The 19,888-nt window shown below is 37.1% G+C and overlaps 1 protein-coding gene across 2 annotated transcripts in view; it reads right to left on the bottom strand.

Moving 5' to 3' along the window:
- Positions 1-19,888, bottom strand: part of LOC135840158 (neuroligin-4, X-linked-like) — a 642,239-nt gene that overhangs the window by 248,695 nt on the left and 373,656 nt on the right. For both annotated transcript variants that reach the window (XM_065356537.1, XM_065356536.1), the window contains exon 4: positions 3,077-4,432. In XM_065356537.1, the coding sequence (XP_065212609.1) occupies positions 3,077-3,644 (568 nt within the window). In that variant the 5' untranslated portion in view covers positions 3,645-4,432. The remainder of the gene's footprint in view (positions 1-3,076; positions 4,433-19,888) is intronic.

The following is a 19,888-nucleotide window of genomic DNA, read 5'->3' as shown; positions in this document are numbered from 1 at the left end:
AAACGAAAAACCAACACTTTTTAGCCATTTTACTGAGAAACAAAATTTTTTTGATTTTTGAAAAAGCAAAACTTTGACAAATTTTTGCGAAAAGGAGGGCTTTTGGCCCAATTTTTGGCAAAACAGTGAAACTTTTTTGAAATTTTTGAAAAAAGTTGAACTTTTCAAAGTTGTAAAACTTTTAACAAGAGCTAAAAAAGCGAGAACCGGTATTTTTTTCGCAATTATTGTAGATTTTGTAACCTTTTTGTTTTTCTAAAAAACAGAGATCATTGGGTAATATTTTGGAAAAAAATTCCCCTTTTTTCAGCAATGTTCCGAAAAAGCGAGAATTTTTGTGAATTTTTGGCAAAAAGCAAAAATTTGACAATTCAACCTAACAGCTGAACTTCCTGATAAATTATTGGGAAAAAATTATACTTCTTCCCAATTTCTGTCAAACAAGCAAGACTTTAGGAGAACTTTGTCAAAAAATTGGGCCTTTTTGAAATTTAGCAATCTTTTGTCATTTTTCTGAAAAGCGTAAATTTTTGATAATATTTGAGAAAGCGAGAATGTTTGACAATGTTTGACAATTTTTGGCTCAAAAAGCAAAACTTTGAGACAATTTTTGAAAAAAATACAAATTTTTTTGAAGCTTTTTGCAACCAAAAATTTGTTGTCAATTTCTGGACGAGAATTGACTTGTTCTGAGGAAGAAAGAGCTGAAACGCTCGCCAACCATCTTGAGAGGGTGTCCCAGTCACATGAAATGGACTCACCTCCCCTCCCATGCCTCAATATGGTGAGGACATCACTGGCACCCTCTACCTCTCTTTAGACCAGTGGAAATCACCGGGGAAATAGATCAGAATCTAAGCTGCAAAAAAGCACCGGGCATTGATGGCATAAATGGTGCAATGCTGAAGGAACTCCCGAAGAAAGGCTTAGTACTGATAGCAATCATATCCAATGCAATACTGAGACTTGGCATTCTTCCTGAAACATGGAAAAGGGCCAAAATCATAATGATACCTAAGCCTGGCAAGCCACCTCAAAGTGCAAGCTCCTACAGACCAATCTCACTCCTCTCAGTGCCATCCAAATTATTTGAAAAACTACTCCTGAAGAGATTGATGCCAATATTCGAGAAAGCGATGATACCAGATTTCCAGTTTGGGTTTAGGTGAAAACACTCAACGGTAGATCAGCTACACAGGGTTACTAGCACTATCAGCTGTGCACTGGAGGAATGTAAATTCTGTGCAGGAGTATTTATAGACGTTCCTCAAGCATTCAACAGAGTTTGGCACCAGGGCTTGAAGAATAAAATTTCAAATTTGTAAATGGCTGAACAACAAGTACTATGACATTTATGCTCATACATCGAAAAACGCCAGTTTTGTGTGGCCCTGGGAGATGCTCTATCCTCCTGGAGAGGCTGTGAGGCTGGTGTTCCGCAGGGAGGAGTTCTACTTATCTCCTCTTTATGGCAGACATTCCGGTGGCAAATGGAATAGTAGCGTGGCGCCGCTGTTTGCTGATGACAAGGCTGTTCTTGCAGTAAGCGATGACTTCAAAGAGGCAATTACCTCCCTCCAAGCAGCAGTAGACAGCATTGCTCAGTGGATGTGGACATGGAAGATTGATGTAAATTGTGAGAAATCTGTACTCATTGATTTCTCCCTGCGCACTCACTCCTACTTGCCAGTTGGTATTAACGGTGCAATTGTGCCCTACTTGAACTGCACAAAGTACCTTGGCATGTATTTAGATTCAAGGCTGAATTGGACACATTCGTGCAAAAGAGCTCCAGATAAAAGAAAAAAATGTGAGAAGTACACTGGCTCATGGGGTGCAAATTGAGGCTAAGTCTTGAGAAGAAACACCTTTCATACCTGGCAATAATCCGACCTATCTGGCTCTACTGTATCTCTCTTTGGGGCTGTGCCTCAAAATCAAACATACTGATAATATAACGATGTCAGAACATAATCATAAGAATGGTGGCAGGTGCATACTGGTTTGAACAAAATGTCGACCTCCATGAGGACCTGAAAATGAGTTATGTCGCTGAGGAGATTTGCAGGCAAGCAGAACGTCACGAGAGCAGACTTCACAAGTACTGCAACCCCAGCCCCATCCAACTTTTGGACAATTCGAGCGCTTGGCACAGGCTGAGGCGATTCAAGCCATCCCACCTTCCAGCAAGGAGAATCAACTAAGGAAACAGAACAGTCAAGCTGCGGTGGAATTGTCAATGGAAAGCCGACGATGGATGCCCAATGTGGCAGGGATCGTGAAAATTTGAAAAAGAATTCTGGACAAGAGAGAATTTTTGACCATTTTTGGCACAAGGTCATACTTGACAATTTAACAAAACGTGGGAATAATTGGACATTATTGGAAAAATAGTGATAGTACATACTTTTCACATTCTGTCAAAGAACTTGAGTAATTTTTTGAAAATAAAGGGATGTTATATTGTCGCGATTTATGTTAGAAAAGTGAGCATTTTAGCAATTTTCTGTGTCAATAAAAAAACAAGACTTTCGGGTAATTTTTGGCAACAATCAACAAAGCAATTTTCTTATTTTGGGTGTTTTTTGCAACAAAAAAAAACAGACAATTTTTAGTAAGAAACGAGACTTTTGGCAATTTTTACAAAAGGCAAGATTTTTTACTATTTTTGGCCGAAATTGAGACTTTGACAACTTCAGAAAAAGACAGACTGATAAAAGGCAGTGCAGCCAGTTGGAAAAAAATGAAACATCGTATACGTCAATTTCCAATCCTTAAGGTTTGGTGGTTAAGTAAAAATATGTGCCTAGACTGGCCGACTGGGCAAGTTTCAAGCTTAAGCCGTTTCCATCGAGTTGCCCCTTTATTGGAAAACTGCCTTGAACTATAGGTCCCTGACTTGATATGAGGGGCATATGCCCCTGAGTGAAATACCTATTTAGGTGCGTTCTTTCGATTCAATTTTCTCCAGTTCAAAAAACATTCTACCAGGTTTACAGTGATGATACATACTATAGGTACGAGTAAGTACCTAGCTAAAAAATGACTTAAAAAAGTAGATTTTTCTTCATCTTACCTTGAGCCGGTGCGAATATATTTAAATAAAGGCAGTCTTCACTCTGATTCTTCAAATGAGGCAGCAACCTCTTCAAATGCTCCAGCCTTCCCCTGGGCATCCTTTCAAGAGCCACTGTCTCGTTACTTATATCTGGTAACCATTGAGGACACACTGGACCATACGTGTTGAACAGTTTAATACCCTCCCAGGGCGTCAGCGCCCTAGTCGGACTGAACCGGTTAGCCCCCGTCGGGGGAGTTGCATACGGTACACCGAGAAACAATTCAACCGGTTTCAAGTGTTTTGCCGATCCAGACGACGATTTAACGATACCCTGCATTTTACCATATCTCGTATGCACGATTCTAGTCAGCGAACCGGACCCGGATCCGGATCCTGGACCGGAATTTCCTTCGACTACGTTACCGCAAACCATTATCGATAGATACGCGATCACGAACACGATACGGAGGCGAAATTCGACTCTGCTTAAAATTTGCACCGATGATAGCGACGATTCCAAGTATCTAGATCTGAATACAGAAGAAGATTTGCGATGAAAAACTACTCGATTCGGTGTTCCCATATCGCATGGGAAAGGTTACATGTTTTTTTCCCTCCTCCTTTGGTTTTTTTTCCAGCACCTTTCCAGCTCAGCTCGCCTTCATGTTTGGTTTGTATTGTCGCGTGGCCGGAATAAGCGAATCGAGAGTAGTAGCCGGCCAACAAAACGACCGGGTGATTTGTGAAGACAGCTGGGTCTGCTCAGGATCAAGTGACCCGGACATGAGTTATGGCTCACATTGTGCTCGGCTGCTGGAAATTAGCTCGGTTACGCGATCTCGGAATAACGTTGGTAATTAAAATAAGTAGCGAGGTGTCACAAAGAATAAGAAAGTAGACAAGATGATGGCGATGATGATGATGGAAAATAGGCTAAAATGCGACCTACGAGGATCTCTTTCACGTGTACTGTGTGCGCTGGCAAAAGCGTTATCTTCTTTTATCGTCGTCTTATTTATTACCGCGCAAAGGATATTATCCTTTGTGGAGGTTTATTTTTTATTTTGTTTCATGGCGAGCGTGGTTTTTTTCTCCGTTGTATTTCTCTTTTGGAATCTCGAGGTATTCTTCGCTTAACACTTTTTTCTTATTTTTTCGTCGGTCTAATTTATCAAGATTTTCTCTTTCGACGCCTGCTGCTGTTGCCGGCTGTAGGTACTTTCTTCAACGAGGAGTGAGTATTATATAAGGGGTTAAAAATATTGTATAATCCTCGAAATGCCGAGTGCCATTTTGATTTGCTTTTTCATCCGTCGTCGTCGTCGGCGTCGTAATCGCCACTCTTGCTTTCGGTGGCTGCAACTGAAGATACTGTAAACAGAGAGAAAAAAACAAAAAAAATTAAGGAAATGAATTAGCATTAGAAAATGCTCGTTTTACGAGCTCGAAATTTGTACCGAAGACGACGACGATGACGACGTCATCATCGTCACTACACGATATCTCGAGAGCAAGGTATACAGACACTGAATGGCGATAAAAGCCGAGTATTTTTTCCTCATCGCTTGAATTACTTACTCGGTATCTACTCGAGTATAAAATTGAGGATGTTATTTATCCGCGATGAAGTGACATTGACGATAATTTACCAACCTCTCTGCCTCTCACACTTTGTTGTCGTGAAAAATATGCGGGGGCCGGGGGGGGGGGAGTGCAAAAGAATACGCTAGCGAAAAATACTCTTATAGCGAAGTGATCGTCAGTGTCGTTAGTCCTTTGGATAGGGGAAAAGGAAATTACCTACGCGAACGAAATACTTATTTGGTAATTTTTTTTTCTTTCGCGAGCTCTTCTTGGTAGGTACTGCTCGTGCTCGGTATAGTATAATAATTGTTTAGCAGGGTAATTTTGTTCGGAATACGTGTAAGAATGTCAACCTTGGGTGGTGGAAAATGGAACGTTAAGGGATGTTTTGCTGGCACGCATGATTGATGGATGGTTTAAGCCCACGGTATTTTTTCGAAAATTAGACTATATCTTTAACGACGATAACTTCTCTGAATCCTTAGCTGACTGTAATTTTTCATTGTTGAGGCGGAATTGAAGAGGAATGTGTATGAGTGAGAATGAACAGTTTTTGTACGAACGAGGATGGTTTTCATTGCTAAAATTTTGGGTGAGTTTCATCAAAATTGGAGAAAGGGCCGCATTTCACTATCTTATCCTTAAAGCCTCTTTCAAAGTTATAAGACTTGAAGTATGTATATTTTGGTCTTCCCAGAGCGATTTGAAGTTGTTGGAGAAAATTGAAAAATAGCTGGAGGCTCCAAAATGGTTCAAAACAAGTAGTTATTGATGTGTGAGAGTTGAAATGAACGAATTATTCAAATTGATTCACATTATTTGTTCAGATTGGTCTCTAGAACATCCCATCAAAAGTTGCACCTTGCAACTTGCCGACTACCCCCCCCCCCCCCCCGCAAGAGGTCATTGACCTTTTTCGATACAGGTTTTACGGCTATATCGCCGAAATGAAGGGTCAGAGGTAAAAAAGTGATTGAACTAAAATTATTCTACCTATAATCATGCCCAGTTCAGTTAGAATATATTTTTCGATTTTTGGTGAATTTTTGAAAATCTTTAGCTCAAAAATTAAGAAAAAATCAAAATTTCACCGAATTGAGCTATGAAGCTGATAAATTTGAGTCATACTCTATTTTCGACCTGTCAAATCGATTGGAAACGATTTCAAACCGTTTTGAGCAGTTCTGGAGCTTCCAGTACATTTTTGAAACTTGAAATTCCCACAATATTTCATCAAGTGGAGTTGGAAACCTGAAATTCACATTGCAATCCAATTTAAACACGCTATTAAGTTGACTGCTGGTGGGTTTGAGTCATTTTGTGGCCACCAGCAACCTTTTGAAGATTCTTGCAGCCTCCAGTAGATTTTTGAAGCATGAAATTTTCACAAAATTCCATCAAAAGCAGTTTGGAAAGATAAAAAGTCATTTTGGAGCCTCCAGCAACCTTTCTAAAATTCCTAGAGTCTCCACCAGATTTTAAAAACTTGAAATTTCATAAAAGGCAGTTGGAAAGCTAAAATTCACTCTGTAAACTAATTTCAATACGCTATGAATTCGACTACTGGTAGATTTCAAGTCGTTTTGGAACCTCCAGCGACTTTATGGAAATTACCGGAGCCTCCAGCAGATTTTTCAATGCTCGAAATTTCCATAAAATTTTGCCAAACAGAGACACTTCATTTTTGACATTATTCTGAGGTGGATTGCAGGCAGTTTCAATCCGTTTTGGAGTCTCCAGCGAATTTTCAGAAACTTCTGTTTTTCAAAAAATGTCACAAAATCTATCCGAATTGACTTTTCGGCTTTCCAACTCCATTTGAGGAAGTTTTGTAGAAATTGCAAGTTTTAAAAATTTACAGGAGACTCCAGTTATGTCCAAAAACTCGCTGAATGCTCCAAAATAGCTTGAAATCTACTTCCAGTTAACTCCCTAGCGTATTTAAATTAGTTTACAGAATGAATTTTAGGTTTCCATTCATCATTGAACCTTCATGGAGTGAACATCTCGGTACACTCATACAATGTATTAAAATGCCTAGTAATATTACCGATCCGATATTGAAGAAATCGATTGATAACAAGAGGGCCTTACTAGCTGAATTGGAATTGAAAAACGCCAAACCTCGAGTTCCAAATGATGGTGAATTCCAATTACTTACCTAAAAGAGCTGTTAAACATCCAACGAATGTTGCTCCACCCAACATCTCTACAAAAAACAAAATTCAATTCCATTGCAGTGGAAGAACCTGAAGAGAATTATTTGTCGACTTCAAAAGAAACTTCAAAGGTTAGAATCCCTCCAATTATTCTCCCCGATGTTGCGAATTATATGTCTGAACTCTTAGAAATCAAGAAAATTACGACAAAAAAATTTAAAACCAAAACAACAAATCAGGTTCTGACAGACATTGATTATTCTAGTAATCTGACCAGAAAATTTGAAGAAGATAAAAGACAATTCTTTACATTAATTAGTAACCCCAAACAGAAAAAAAATTCTGTGGTGATGAAGAATGTCCCCTATTCGATTACAGACAACAAAATTCAAGATACTCTTCTTAAAGAAAGCATTCCAGTTCTAACTGTCCGCTGCCTTTACTTACTGAAACCAAAAACTGATTCCAGTCTGCAGTATTGATGTTCATGCAAACAAAGCAGGCAAACAAATCTTTGATCTTAAAAGTATCTTCCATGCCCTCATTAAAGTAGAAGAACGTCAGAAACCCAGTGGTCCCGTTCAATGCCATAATTGTCAAAATTTTGGACACAAAAAACTTTTGCAGACTCGATCCACAGTGTGTCAAATGTGCCGGCAGTCATTTAACTTCAGCCTATGAGCATGGAAACGTAGCTACTCCAAAGTGTGCGATTTGCAGTGGAGACCACACTGCCAATTTCCAGGGATGTCCTTTGTATCAAAAAGTAGAAAAAGTGAAAGCGAATAAACTGACTGAGACAAGTCTTCCCACATCAATTGCTACATCGAAAACTAATGATTCATCTTCTTCAGAACTTTGTAAATTACAACCAAGAGATTATGCACAAGCAGTTTCAGCTACTCAAGTTACTCAGAGCTACGATGTTCTCTTATCCCAATTCGTTGTGGTATTGAAACCCTTACTTCCTTTACTGGAACCCCTTCCCCTCGTAAGTATCGCGTTATTATTGTATAAAAATTAATCACTTCGTGTATAGCGTTTAGACGCTGAGCCAAATAGATAAATACATACTTTTCTCTTTAGGTTTCCAACTGCTTTTGGTGAAATTTAGTGGAATTTTCAAGTTTCAAACATGTGCTGGAGGCTCCAGAACTGCTCAAAACGGTTTGAAATTGTTTCCAATCAATTTGGCAGGTTGAAAATAGGGTATGGGTATGACCCAAATTTATCAGCTTTATAGCTCGATAATTCGGTAAAATTTACTTAGATTTTTTCCTCATTTCTGACCTTTTGATTTTCAAAAATTCACCAAAAATCGAAAAATATATTTTAATTGAACTGGGCATGATTATAGGAAATTTGACGTAGAATAATTTTAGTTCAATCACTTTTTTCCCTCTGACCCTTTATTTCGGCGATATAGCCGAAAAACGTAGATTGACAAAGGTTAATGACCTCTTGCGGGGGTAGCAGACAAGTTGCAGTGTGCAACTCCGGTCAAAATATTTTCGAGGCTACCGTTAATCAACTTCACGTTTTAAATTGTCGATTTTCACTTTTAAAAACAATTTTCATAAAATTAACAACTTTACCCCCATCCTTAGTAAGGGTGAAATCGTCATTTTGGGAAAAGCTGAACTGCAGGTCATGCTTATAGGAAATTTAGCGTAGAACAATTTTTGTTCGAACATTTTTCCTCTCGGACCTTTCATTTTGGCAATGCAGCCCAAAAACTTGTATCGGCAAAGGTTAATGACCTCTTGCGGGGGTAGCCGGCAAGTTGCAGGGTGCAACTTTTGATGGGTTGTTTTAGAGAATAATCTGAACAAATATAATGTGAAATTCAGCTTTCGCCCAATTTTTTCGAGGTTTGATCAAAAATTTTGCTAAAATGACTGGTTCACTGATGGGGACGGACACTCTGTAGGTATAATAATGTCAGTATGCTATCTGAAGCTTTGAACTGAAAGGTGAAAGAGAGAAAGCGAACAAATACGAAAGAAAAAACTTTTAAATAAAATTACTCTACTTTTTAGCAATGTTTTTTTTTCATCCTTTTTTTTGCTTCATCTTTTACACGTGTGTTAGGTTTACGTCTATGTACCGACCCTAAAATTCACGAATACGATGAGAATGGCGGCTATCGAGTTTTTTTTTCTCTTTTACCGTGTCGCCATCGCCCAACTCTCGTCTCATCTTGTACACTTTTGGAAAATAGAAGGTAGGTACGTATGAAAAAATGAACGCGAAAAGTTGCAGCTTGGAATATTATTTTCGACTCTGCTGCTGCGAAAAGCGTAAACTTTCAACAACGTTTCGCAAATTAAGGTGATTATTTCGTCGAGTTGTGATTCTATACTTCGTCATGTCGTCGAGAGAATTTAGATACAATTTCGCCTTGTTGTTGTTTTTCTTCTTCATACACGTTACGAATGGCACAAGGTATTAACGAGCGTTTAATTAGCGTTGAGCCATGTTCCCTATATGGCTTAGGAAGGATAAGGAAAGGCGGAGGGGGTAACCTGGTGAGAAATTTTTGAACCGTAATGATATGTGTTTTATTGTGATCATTTCGCGTATACGATTTATAATTTCATTGGGTTTAAGAGTTTAAAAAATTAGTATTTTAGGGATATTAAAATTCGAATAAAGTGACGGTACGGTCTAATTCGTTAGGACCTGGATACGTAATAGGTATTCATCATCGAAACCGACGAGACCACGATATATTATAATAATGAAGGCAGAGACAGGAAGTTGCAAAGGTGGGCGAGGATGTTGTGTTTTTGTGTGGGCAGGCGAAATGATATGATTTATTCGAGCTGAACGCGCTAAATCCCTTTTTGGCTTTCGGTGATGTAAATTTAAAAAGTTTTTATCTTCAATATTGCTTCATTATTTATGCCGGCGAATAAAATAGCAAGAGGCAGATCAACATCGTATAGATAGGTACTTAGGTTGAAGAACAGCAGCCCGGAAGAGAGTATAGATTGCACTTTTATAAGTTGAATTTTTCAATCTCTGAATTGAGCTGGGTGTGCACTTGAAGAGGCTATATGTGCCAAAAAAAAAAGTGCAAAGTTGATACCTTTGTCTGGGAAAGTTTAAGGCAATCGATTCGCAAAAATAATCCGCGATAATGTTTAAAAATGCTAATTCATTACTTACACCCTTCTCTTTTCTTCATCGGTCTGTCTCTGTCTTTATTTTGAAACTCATTTTGGTTCATTCTTATGGCATCGCCAGCGTGTTTTTGTTTATTAAACTTTTTTTTTTCAACGTTCGTATCTCGTTGTCGTCGATTTTGGCGGATTTGGCGAATTTCATAGAAAATGAATAAAAGCGTATCGTAGACGTTGTGTTGAATTTTTTACCTCGTTTTTTGTCGATGCGACGTTACATCAAGATGAAGAGAAGACAACCCAGACACTATGCGATGACGACGTGAGATGAAGTGGAAAATGCTGACGTGAAGGTTTTGCCTTTGCCTCGCGCGTTTTGATTCAACAACTCTATGCGATAATTTCTCGCGAGGCGTTTCGATGAAAATCAACGTAATGCTGTAGTTTACTAGATTTTGATTAATTTACAGTTTTATTATTCGATACTGTATACATTAAAAGGCGCCAAAAGCTGAACCAGTGATGACGACGTGATGACTAATGAAAGGAAATTCAACGCGTTTGGTTAATTAATAAAACACATTCTTTAGGTGTAGTTTGTTAATTCTTAGATGAAAAACGAATGAAGGTGAAAGCTAAATGAAAATGTCTCGAATTTTTGAAAATTTTTTAATTGGATGAAAGTTTGTTAAAAAATTGAAAAAAACGCATACGATTTTGGCTATTTTTCTAGATTTTTCAAAATTGGCAACAAGGACCGAAAAATTGGTGCAATCGCGTTTTTCAAAACGTATTTACCCAGTTTCAGGAATGATACCTAGATATCTTTCAATATTTTGGCGTAATTAATGCGAAATATTTTCGATGAAAAAAAGTCCAAAATACGAATTTACGAGTAGATATAACCAGAAATAAGCGGTTTGTGAATTTTGAAGTGGCAAACCATGAGGAGAACAAGTATGAGCCATTCTCTTGGGAAGAGCTTGATGGAGCCTTGAAAAGCTCCAGAAATGGAAAAGCCTCAGGCAGTGATAAATTACCAACAGACTTATTCAAGAACGCCACAATAACCATTAAGGAGAGACTGCTAGCTTTATACAATAAAATACTATCAGGTGCGACCATACCAGAAGACTTCCGCACTGCAATTGTAATACCCATCTTCAAAAAAGGATACCGAAATGACCCATGAAACTACTGTGGAATTAGCATACTAAATGCTGCTTACAAAATACTTGCAAAGATGCTAGTGAGAAGAATCGAGAGCCATGCGGAGCCAATAATATTGGAATGCCAAAATGGATTTTGAAAGGGAAGATCATGCATAGATGTGGTATATGCAACAAAGCTGCTGATGGAGAAGAGACGAGAATATAACCTAGAGACCCATATGTGCTTTGTTGATTTGGAGAAGGCGTATGATCGAGTATGAAGGAAGAAGTTGTTTAAAATCCTGAGGAAAATCGAGGTGAATGAACAAATAGTAAGTACGCCTAATTGTAGAAATATACACGGATAATGTAATAAGAGTGAGATCTGGAAACATGTCGGAAGCAAAGAAGATAGGAAGAGGAGTAAGACAGGGATGCCCAATGTCATGTAGTCTGTTCAATATCTATTTTGATGACATGATTAAAGAGTGACTGAAAACCAAGCCAAAAGGGCTAGACATCAACGACACTCATGTCAATACACTGCTGTTTGCTGATGATCAGGTGGTCTTTGCTGACAATAAAGAGGACTTGCAGAGAGCAATGTACAACCTTCAGAAAGTAGCTGATAAGTATGGAATGTGAATCTCGTCGTCAATAACAAAGGTGATGGCCTTCGAGGGGAAAGAGCCAATATTAGGGTGACAATGAAATACACAGGGAAAAAATTTTTTCATTATTTTTTACAGCACACCTGAAAAATGTGCTATGAGGTATCAAAAAATGATCCCCAAAGTTTCATCCTCCCAACTTGATTTTAACCCAGTGCTGCCAGCCCAATAACCTCAAAAATCCGTATTTTTCATGAAAAAGGAAATCCGTACATTTCCGTACGCTAAAAAAAACCAAAAATATCATGTTTCTTGATTTTGAACTCGTGCGAAACTGACCTTTTAGACATGAAAAATTGAAATCAGACATAGTTGTTTGAAAACCTTTCGTTATGTGTGATTATTTCAAAAGAAGGAAGGTAAAATTACTGCTCGAGCGAAGCGAGAGCGAAAATTTTTTGAAAATATGGTTCCAAAAACCAAAAAAACGTCCATTTTTGCATGTTTTATAGGGTAAAAATTGAGAAATCCGTACATTTCCGTATTTTTTGGCAAATCCGTACGTTTTTCCATACATGCAATCCGTACATCTCAAAATTCCGTACAAATCCGGACTTTTCTGTACGTCTGGCAGCACTGTTTTAACCCGTGCCGCAATGGCTCCAAAGTTTGGAATGTAACGCCCGAGCACGACCTTATGAGTCTCATGGCGACACGTGGTGGATAAATCGTTGAGTACGCGCTACATGTTTGAAGTGCAATAGAGTAATGCCACACCAATTTTTTTTGGCGATAAGTTGATGGTTTTTTTTTCGTTACAAGCTGACTCTAAAACATTTTTCAAATTATATATTTTCGGCGAAAAAACATGATTTTTCTATTTTATTTTACTGTAGAAAAAGATCAAGCCTTTAAACGCACGTTATTTGTATGTGGATTTAGTTTCTAGCCAGTATATAAGGTAAATGATGGCATTGATGGCCATTGGACATAGTTGGTGAGTGAAGAAATATTGGATAAGTATAATACGAGAATTTTATATCATTGTAACCTTCTGGTATAAAGAAACGTACAAAAACTTGAACAGAATTGTGTTGAAAGATCAATTTTTTCTCAGGGCAGAATAAAATTAGAAAATTGTGTTTTTTTTTGTAGAAAATAGAATTAAAATACTGTTTAAAAGAGTTGACTTGTGACCAAAAAAAACATCAAATCACCAGCAGAAAACAAATACAGGGTACCATTACTCTATTGCACTTTGAACATGTAGCACATACTCAACAATGTCTCCACCACACGTTGCCGTGAGACTCGTAAGGTCGCGCTCGGACGTTTGGTTCCAAACTTTGGAGCCATTGCGGCACAGGTTAAAATTAGAGGGATGAAACTTTGGGAATCATTTTTTGACACCTCATAGCACATTTTTCAGGTGTGCTGCATTCAAAAATCCGAATTTTTTTTTTCATTGTCACCCTAGCCAATATGCAGTAAAATCGTTGTAAATGGACTGCCATGCCAGTGGAACAAGTTAAAAGCTTTAAATATCTTGGATGTGAGCTGTCATATGAAGGAGAAGTTGATGCACAACTTAAGATCAGTAAATTCCTGAGAGTACTAAGCAGAGCTATAAACTGAGCCATACCTCCAAGAAAAGTCAGAGCCAAAACTCGAATAAGAATCTACAATACACTGGCAAGACCAATGCTACTGTATGGAAGTGAAAGATTGACAATGAGAAAGGATATAAAAAGCAGAGTAAGTGCAGCGGAAATGAGATTCATGTGAGACACAGCAGGATATACTAGACAAGATAGGAAAAGGAACGAAGACATCCTGAAGGAGCTTATGTTTTCTGTGTAGCGAAAAAATTAGTGCAATATGCTCAAAAAAATCAAAATCTTGCATAAAAACGTGCTTTTTTTTCATTTTCCCCCCATGTTTGGACTTTCAAGGTTAAAATTTCTGAGAAAAAATGAAATTTCAAGCAAAGTACCTACATAAAAAGACACAAAAATAATAATTTTCTATTTTTGAGCCTCAAATGTAAATAAAAACAAATAAAATGCAGTAGCAAACAGCAAGTAAACTGCATTTCATGATAGAAGCATGAAATTTGGCTTGAGTAATGACTAAAAGGACCCTAAAACAAAATTTTCAAACACGGAATACATTCGCTAAACCGGTAAACCCCATAGAAAGGGTCCAATGAGGGATGGGTCAGCCCCTATTTTTCAAAATTTTGTTTTTTGACCATTTTTGGCACCATTTTCATATAATTCAAACCCGCTGGATTCAAAAAGTCATTGATTTCAAGATTCGAGGTGAAAGAGTGTCTCTTTGAGAATTTCCTAATAATTTTGCCTTTTTTCTCAAAAATACCCCAAAAATGCAGTTTTTTAGGAGCACTCAGTAAGCAACGACAAAAGTTATTGGCACTGCGACGCAAAGTGGCTGACATCTAGCGGCGAACGCTCGAAATGCTGAAAACGGGTCCAGTTGTACAGAGAGCATAGGGAGAAATCGCGTTTTTTAATTTTTACGCAAAAACAGTAGGGTTTTTCACCAATTATATAGGGCATTATTTGAAGGGAATTTAATTTCCGATTTTTTGGTGTAAAAAAAAATGAATTTCGACCATTTCCAACGCGACAAATTCAATTTTCGTGTAGCAATTTTCACCTGTTTTCAGAATTTCACAAAAAAATATATCGGTAAATCCAATTTTTTTAATTTTCTCAGTAATCAGCATTCTCTCCTCTTTACATTAATATAATCACCAGATTTTTAGCTTCAATACTCGCGGAGAAATTCAATTAAAAAGTTGTGAAATGCTCAAAAGGGGTGAAAGAAATTATCAAAATTCAATTTTTTTTACACCAAAAAATCGGAAATTAAATTCCCTTTAAATAATGCCCTATGCAATTGGTAAAAAACCCTACCGTTTTTGCGTAAAAATTAAAAAACGCGATTTCTTCCTATGCTCTCTGTACAAGTGGACCCGTTTTCAACTTTACGTTTCGGCGCGTAGCAGCGCGCTCTATGCATGCGTCGCACAGCCAATACGTCTTAAACTTGATTTTTGGTAGGTACGAGTATTTCCTGAGTGATTTGGAGTTTTAGGACTAACTACAAAGGTAAAATCACTGGAACCTATGTAGTTGTTGATGTGTAGGAATTGAATAGAAGGAAATATTCACATTGGTTCAGTTTGCTCAAAAAAAATTGCCTTTCAACCAGTTTTTTGAATTGTTTAAATTTCCAAAAATTAGCTAAAATTCTAAAAATAAGAGCCTGGTTAGGGAGATTTTAGAACATGCTTTTTCAATTTACTTTAGCCCTGTTCAAATCGAAAATTTCCAGTTCAAAGAGTTCTCTTTTAAGATAAAGTTGCAGGATACTTGATACGTTTTCAATGAGCAGAAAAATTGCTCAAAAATTCAGAATGTTGATAAAAATGAAAACTAGAATCATTCAATCCACTCCTACTTGGAAAAAATCAACACCACTTTCATATGTTTTTTTTTTTCATATTTTCGATGCTTTTTGAAAAGGTGATTGAAAATTGAATCAGTCATTTCGAAAACCCCGTAAATCACCATTTAAGAGGTTTTTATGTTTTTCACTGATTCTGATGGTGCTTTGCGAGCTCTATCGGATAAAGTTGGAAGGTAGCTCAAAAGTGCATATTTCAGCGTTTGTCATTTCGAAAACCCCATAACTCCTGCATTTACAGGGTTTTTGAAATCATTTTTTTATAAGACAAACAAAGAACATTAATTTCATGATCATCAACGTAATTCAATTTTTTAATTTATGCTGTGAAATGGATAACATTTTTGTTGCTTCTTTATTACATTAAATTAATTGAATCGTAGATTGCAGGTATAACTTCAATAAATGAATGAAAATCCATACTCAATCATTTTGGGTATTGGAGTTTTTGGATTTTCTAGGATTACGTGTCACTTTTCAGGTTTTTAAAAAAAGTCATTTCGAAAACCCCATAATTCCACGTATTTCACAATGGAGTATATCGCAGTGTACAAAATTTCAAGTTCTGGTAAAGGTACTGGAATATTTGTAATGATAAGACCAATCGATTAGTTCATAAGTTTACAGTTTTACCATAAAAATACAGCACACAGACAGTTTTTTTCGATTCCTGAAAAATTAAAAAAACGCCAGATTGGGGTTTTCGAAATGACTGATTCAATTAGCTCTGAAGAAAAAGATGCTGAATAGAGCTAGATAACTCGACAACATTCCCAAAAATGAAAAAATCGTTCAAAAATCAAAATATCGACGAAAACATTTATAATAACAACATTCACTTTTGCTCGATATTTCATTAGAACACTCTCGTGTGGGTATATTTTTACACACCAGCACAAAATTTTGACTAAAAACCAAAAATATCTCAAAAAACCTACTCCTTTACCTGTACAAGATTTCTTTCACGAAAGTTTTTTTCCCCGAGACATCTCTTTAATGAAAACTCAGTGGGAAAACGAAGACAGAAGGGATGACAAAGTAAATAAAAAAAAAGCTCGAAGAAAGAAAAGGTAAAAAATAGTACACATACCTACTTACCTACATTCGTACAAAAGAAAAGTAGATAATATCACCTTGCTAAAACGCATTTGTTGCTTTGATAAAAGCCTAAAAACTTTTTCGTGTATCGTCCATTATTATTTTATATGACCAATCGAGAGCAGCGCAGCTCAGCTTTTCCATTACTTTATTAGGCCTATACTTATTCGACATTACAGCATCACAACAAGGTGAGTGTGCATACCCTTTTTTTTTATACGAATTGAAAAAGTACAGTGCACATTGGCTACCAGTGGAACGTAGTATCAAATTACCTAATCCTACCTCCTTCCTCCATTGTCAGACCAATTTCACCTTTAGACAACGTACCATTATTGTCATTCAGCATGACCTTCTACTAATATTGTAGGCTATATCCATCCAACGTACGATATTCGATGCATTTACAAGAATGAAGGAAAAAAATCCAACACAAGTTACATAAGATAAAAAGAAAAAAAAAATAATACCTAATATACTTCTCACAGTCCTACAACACGATGTGAAATTCCTTCTTCATTCGCGAGAAAAAAAAACTTTGCTCGAGTTTCAAAAGTGGGTAATAATGGAAAAGGAACCAGAGAAAAAAAAACCCAAAGTATAATGTGTCAAGGTCGAAAGATATTATTTAAAGCTCATCGCTAGGACGTGAGAAGTCGTATGAGAAGCTTTTTATCGAGTTTTGGAACTTTTTTTCTATATGGGAAATCTCACGGGAGAGTACGATGAGTATGAAATAATACCTTAGGTACATATCATAATATTATAGGCTACGAAGGCACTGTCATACTCTTAACGGTACGTGTGACGCTGGCCAGTCTCAAGCAGCACGTCATAGGGTGTTCGAAAAAGCACGAAGGTATTTAAAGTGAATCTTCGAGTATTAACGAACTGGAGTACTTTTTTTGATCGTTTCTTTCCATTAATAAAATCTGACTAGATCTTAGATATCAACATTTTCTTCACATGTTTGATCAGATCTGATTGCTGGATGATCAGACAATAATTAATCAGATCTGGACACATCCACGAGATTTGGTCAGATCAGAAGGAAATTGACTGTAGTTGAGCAGATTAGATTTGACATGCAATTATCTGCTCCTAAAAATTACAAATCGCTCTGGAAGGGCCAAAAATCAATTTTAACACCTACCTATAAATTTGGTCGATGCTTATTGAGTACCTTCTAGGCCATTTTGGATGATTACCGCGACATTCCAGCGGATTGAGTTCAGGGGTGAATTTTTGGCCAATTTACAGGTTTTGGAAAAATGAAAAAATCTCATTTTCAAAGCAAGGATGGAACGAATACGGTCAAGAGGGTGTCCAATAAGAACCGATTGAAATAATAGGCACTCAAGTTCATTTTTGGCCCTTCCAGAGCAATTTGAAATTTTCGGAGGAATTTGAAAACTCGCTGGAGGCTTTGAAAAACTCAAATTGGGATCATTTTCGAGTCGAGTGATCATTAGTTTTCTGAAACTGGGCAAATATTTTGCCATTATTGCCAATTTCAAAAATATAGCCAAAAAAAACTTATGAAATTCAGATTTTATGAAATTGGTAATCTCTCTATATTAAAAAATCAAAACCCGTCAAACAACTTCTGGACGAGAGCGAACGACTCGGAAGTCGGAGATGTGTTAGTAAAGCGTTTACAAGACGTTTACAAGACGCTTTATGTTTGTGGTAGTGAGAGCCGAAATTCACCGAAAATGTTCGAGTGGTGGAATTGCAATGTGACGTGTATTAACATAGTACTGTGCACTGTGCAGTAAGGAACAGGAGAAAGGAGAACGGACAGTGTAGGTGATGAAAGAAGGTAGAGGGACAAGGAGAGCGGGAAAGCAGTACATTATATTGAAAGAACTGGTCTGGTTCAAGTACAGGAGAGAAGGATAGATGAAGCGAGGATGCGGATATCACTAGATCGCCGAAGTAAAGTATGTCATGCTATTTTTTGATGGGAGGGGGGGGGGATATGGTTGCGAATTTTCGTAGTTCCCGCGTTATAACGAATTCGTTCTGCGGTGCCACCGTGGGCAAGAATCCATCGACGCTCAAAAAATGTTATGTGACTTCAATCATCCTGAGGCATCGGTTAGATTTAGTTTTGAGATTTTAAATTTAAACTTTCAGGATTTTATTAAATTCAACTGTATATCGTTATTATGACTGGTTGATTTTTTTGTGAGTTGAAGGAGCCAATTGCTTCGCAAAACTCGAAATTTACGGATTTTGAAAAAATCATGGGCTTAATAGATGTTTAGACCCTAAATAAAAAAGAGTGAGTTTTAATTTCAGTTGTTTAAGGTAGTTTTCAGATTCTACTGACTTTTTTACATAAACAAATTTCCCTGATTTTTGATTTTCAAAGTTTCAAGTGCGTACGACTAATTTTCCTTTTTAATGTTTGATATTCGAAAAATTCAATTTGAACTTCGAGTGAACACAGTTCCGCGTGTTTTTTTCGCAAAACAATAGTATGTTGCTACGAATTCTTGAAGTACACAGTGGTGAGAGTTGAAATACACTGAAAATGTTCGAGTGGTGGAATAGCAAGATGACGTGTACTAACATAGTACTGTGTTTGTAGTGGTGAGCCTTACATTCAAGCATGTTAGGCTGTTAGAGCTGACGTCACAACGTAATGCACTGATTTTTTTTGTTTTTATAAAGGAAGAAAAAAAAATGTAAGGAAAGTAAAATTCTCTACAAAATTAGGTATGTTTGAAAGTGCAATAGAAAACAAGATTTTAAAGCTCAAGTACAAAAAAATATGAAATATCAATTTTTTCCAGAAGTTTTCTTCTATCACGCAGATGACATAACCCACTCTACTTTGTACAGAAACTTTACTTCGCAATGCTATATATTTAATTTCATCTTACATAGATTTTCCTTTAGTTGTTGAAAGAAAAAAACTACGCTTCTTTACCGTCACATGGCAACCATTTAAATGAGGGAGGTTTTCTGAAAAATACATAAAGGCTATAGGCGCCTAAGAGGAGTGAAATGGTCCCCGAAAACGTTCGAGTTGATATTAGTATGGAAGGTAGGTACCATTGAGAAACTTCCGCGTGGAAAGTTTCAGATCCACACCCCTTCCCCTTTTTGGGGAACCCCACTTTTCTGAAACTTCAATAACACGTTTCTCAGACCCATTTCAACAGATTTTGAAAATTTTTCAGTACGTTATGTATATCTGTATAAGGTTTCCCCACAAAAATTTTCAACCCCCTCCCCTCATTATTTAACCCTCAAGATGGCGTTTTTTTCATTTTTTTTATGCATATCAAGAATCAAGATTGCGAGGTACAGTTTTAGAAACGCGTTTTTTGGATGTAATTTTGACCCCCAAACGTCATGTACTTTTTTCGACATTTTTTCAATGGTGCGGCGTGCTGAAAAGTTGGAAAAATGTGTCTTAAAGGGGGGGGGGTGAAATGGGAATTTTGGCAAATATAAATATCAATGAGTAGGGTGTCGTTTTCTTATGATTCGGTACCGCTGAGCACGAATATGACGTCAGATTTTGTTTTACACTCACACAGCCCCTCCGGAGTCCTAAGCCCCCCTCAATTTTTAATATTTGAAAAATAAACTT

The sequence above is a fragment of the Planococcus citri genome, chromosome 3 (genome assembly GCF_950023065.1).
Source record: "Planococcus citri chromosome 3, ihPlaCitr1.1, whole genome shotgun sequence".
Classification (NCBI taxonomy): Eukaryota; Metazoa; Arthropoda; class Insecta; order Hemiptera; family Pseudococcidae; genus Planococcus; species Planococcus citri.
This window is presented reverse-complemented; position numbering and strand designations above follow the sequence as displayed.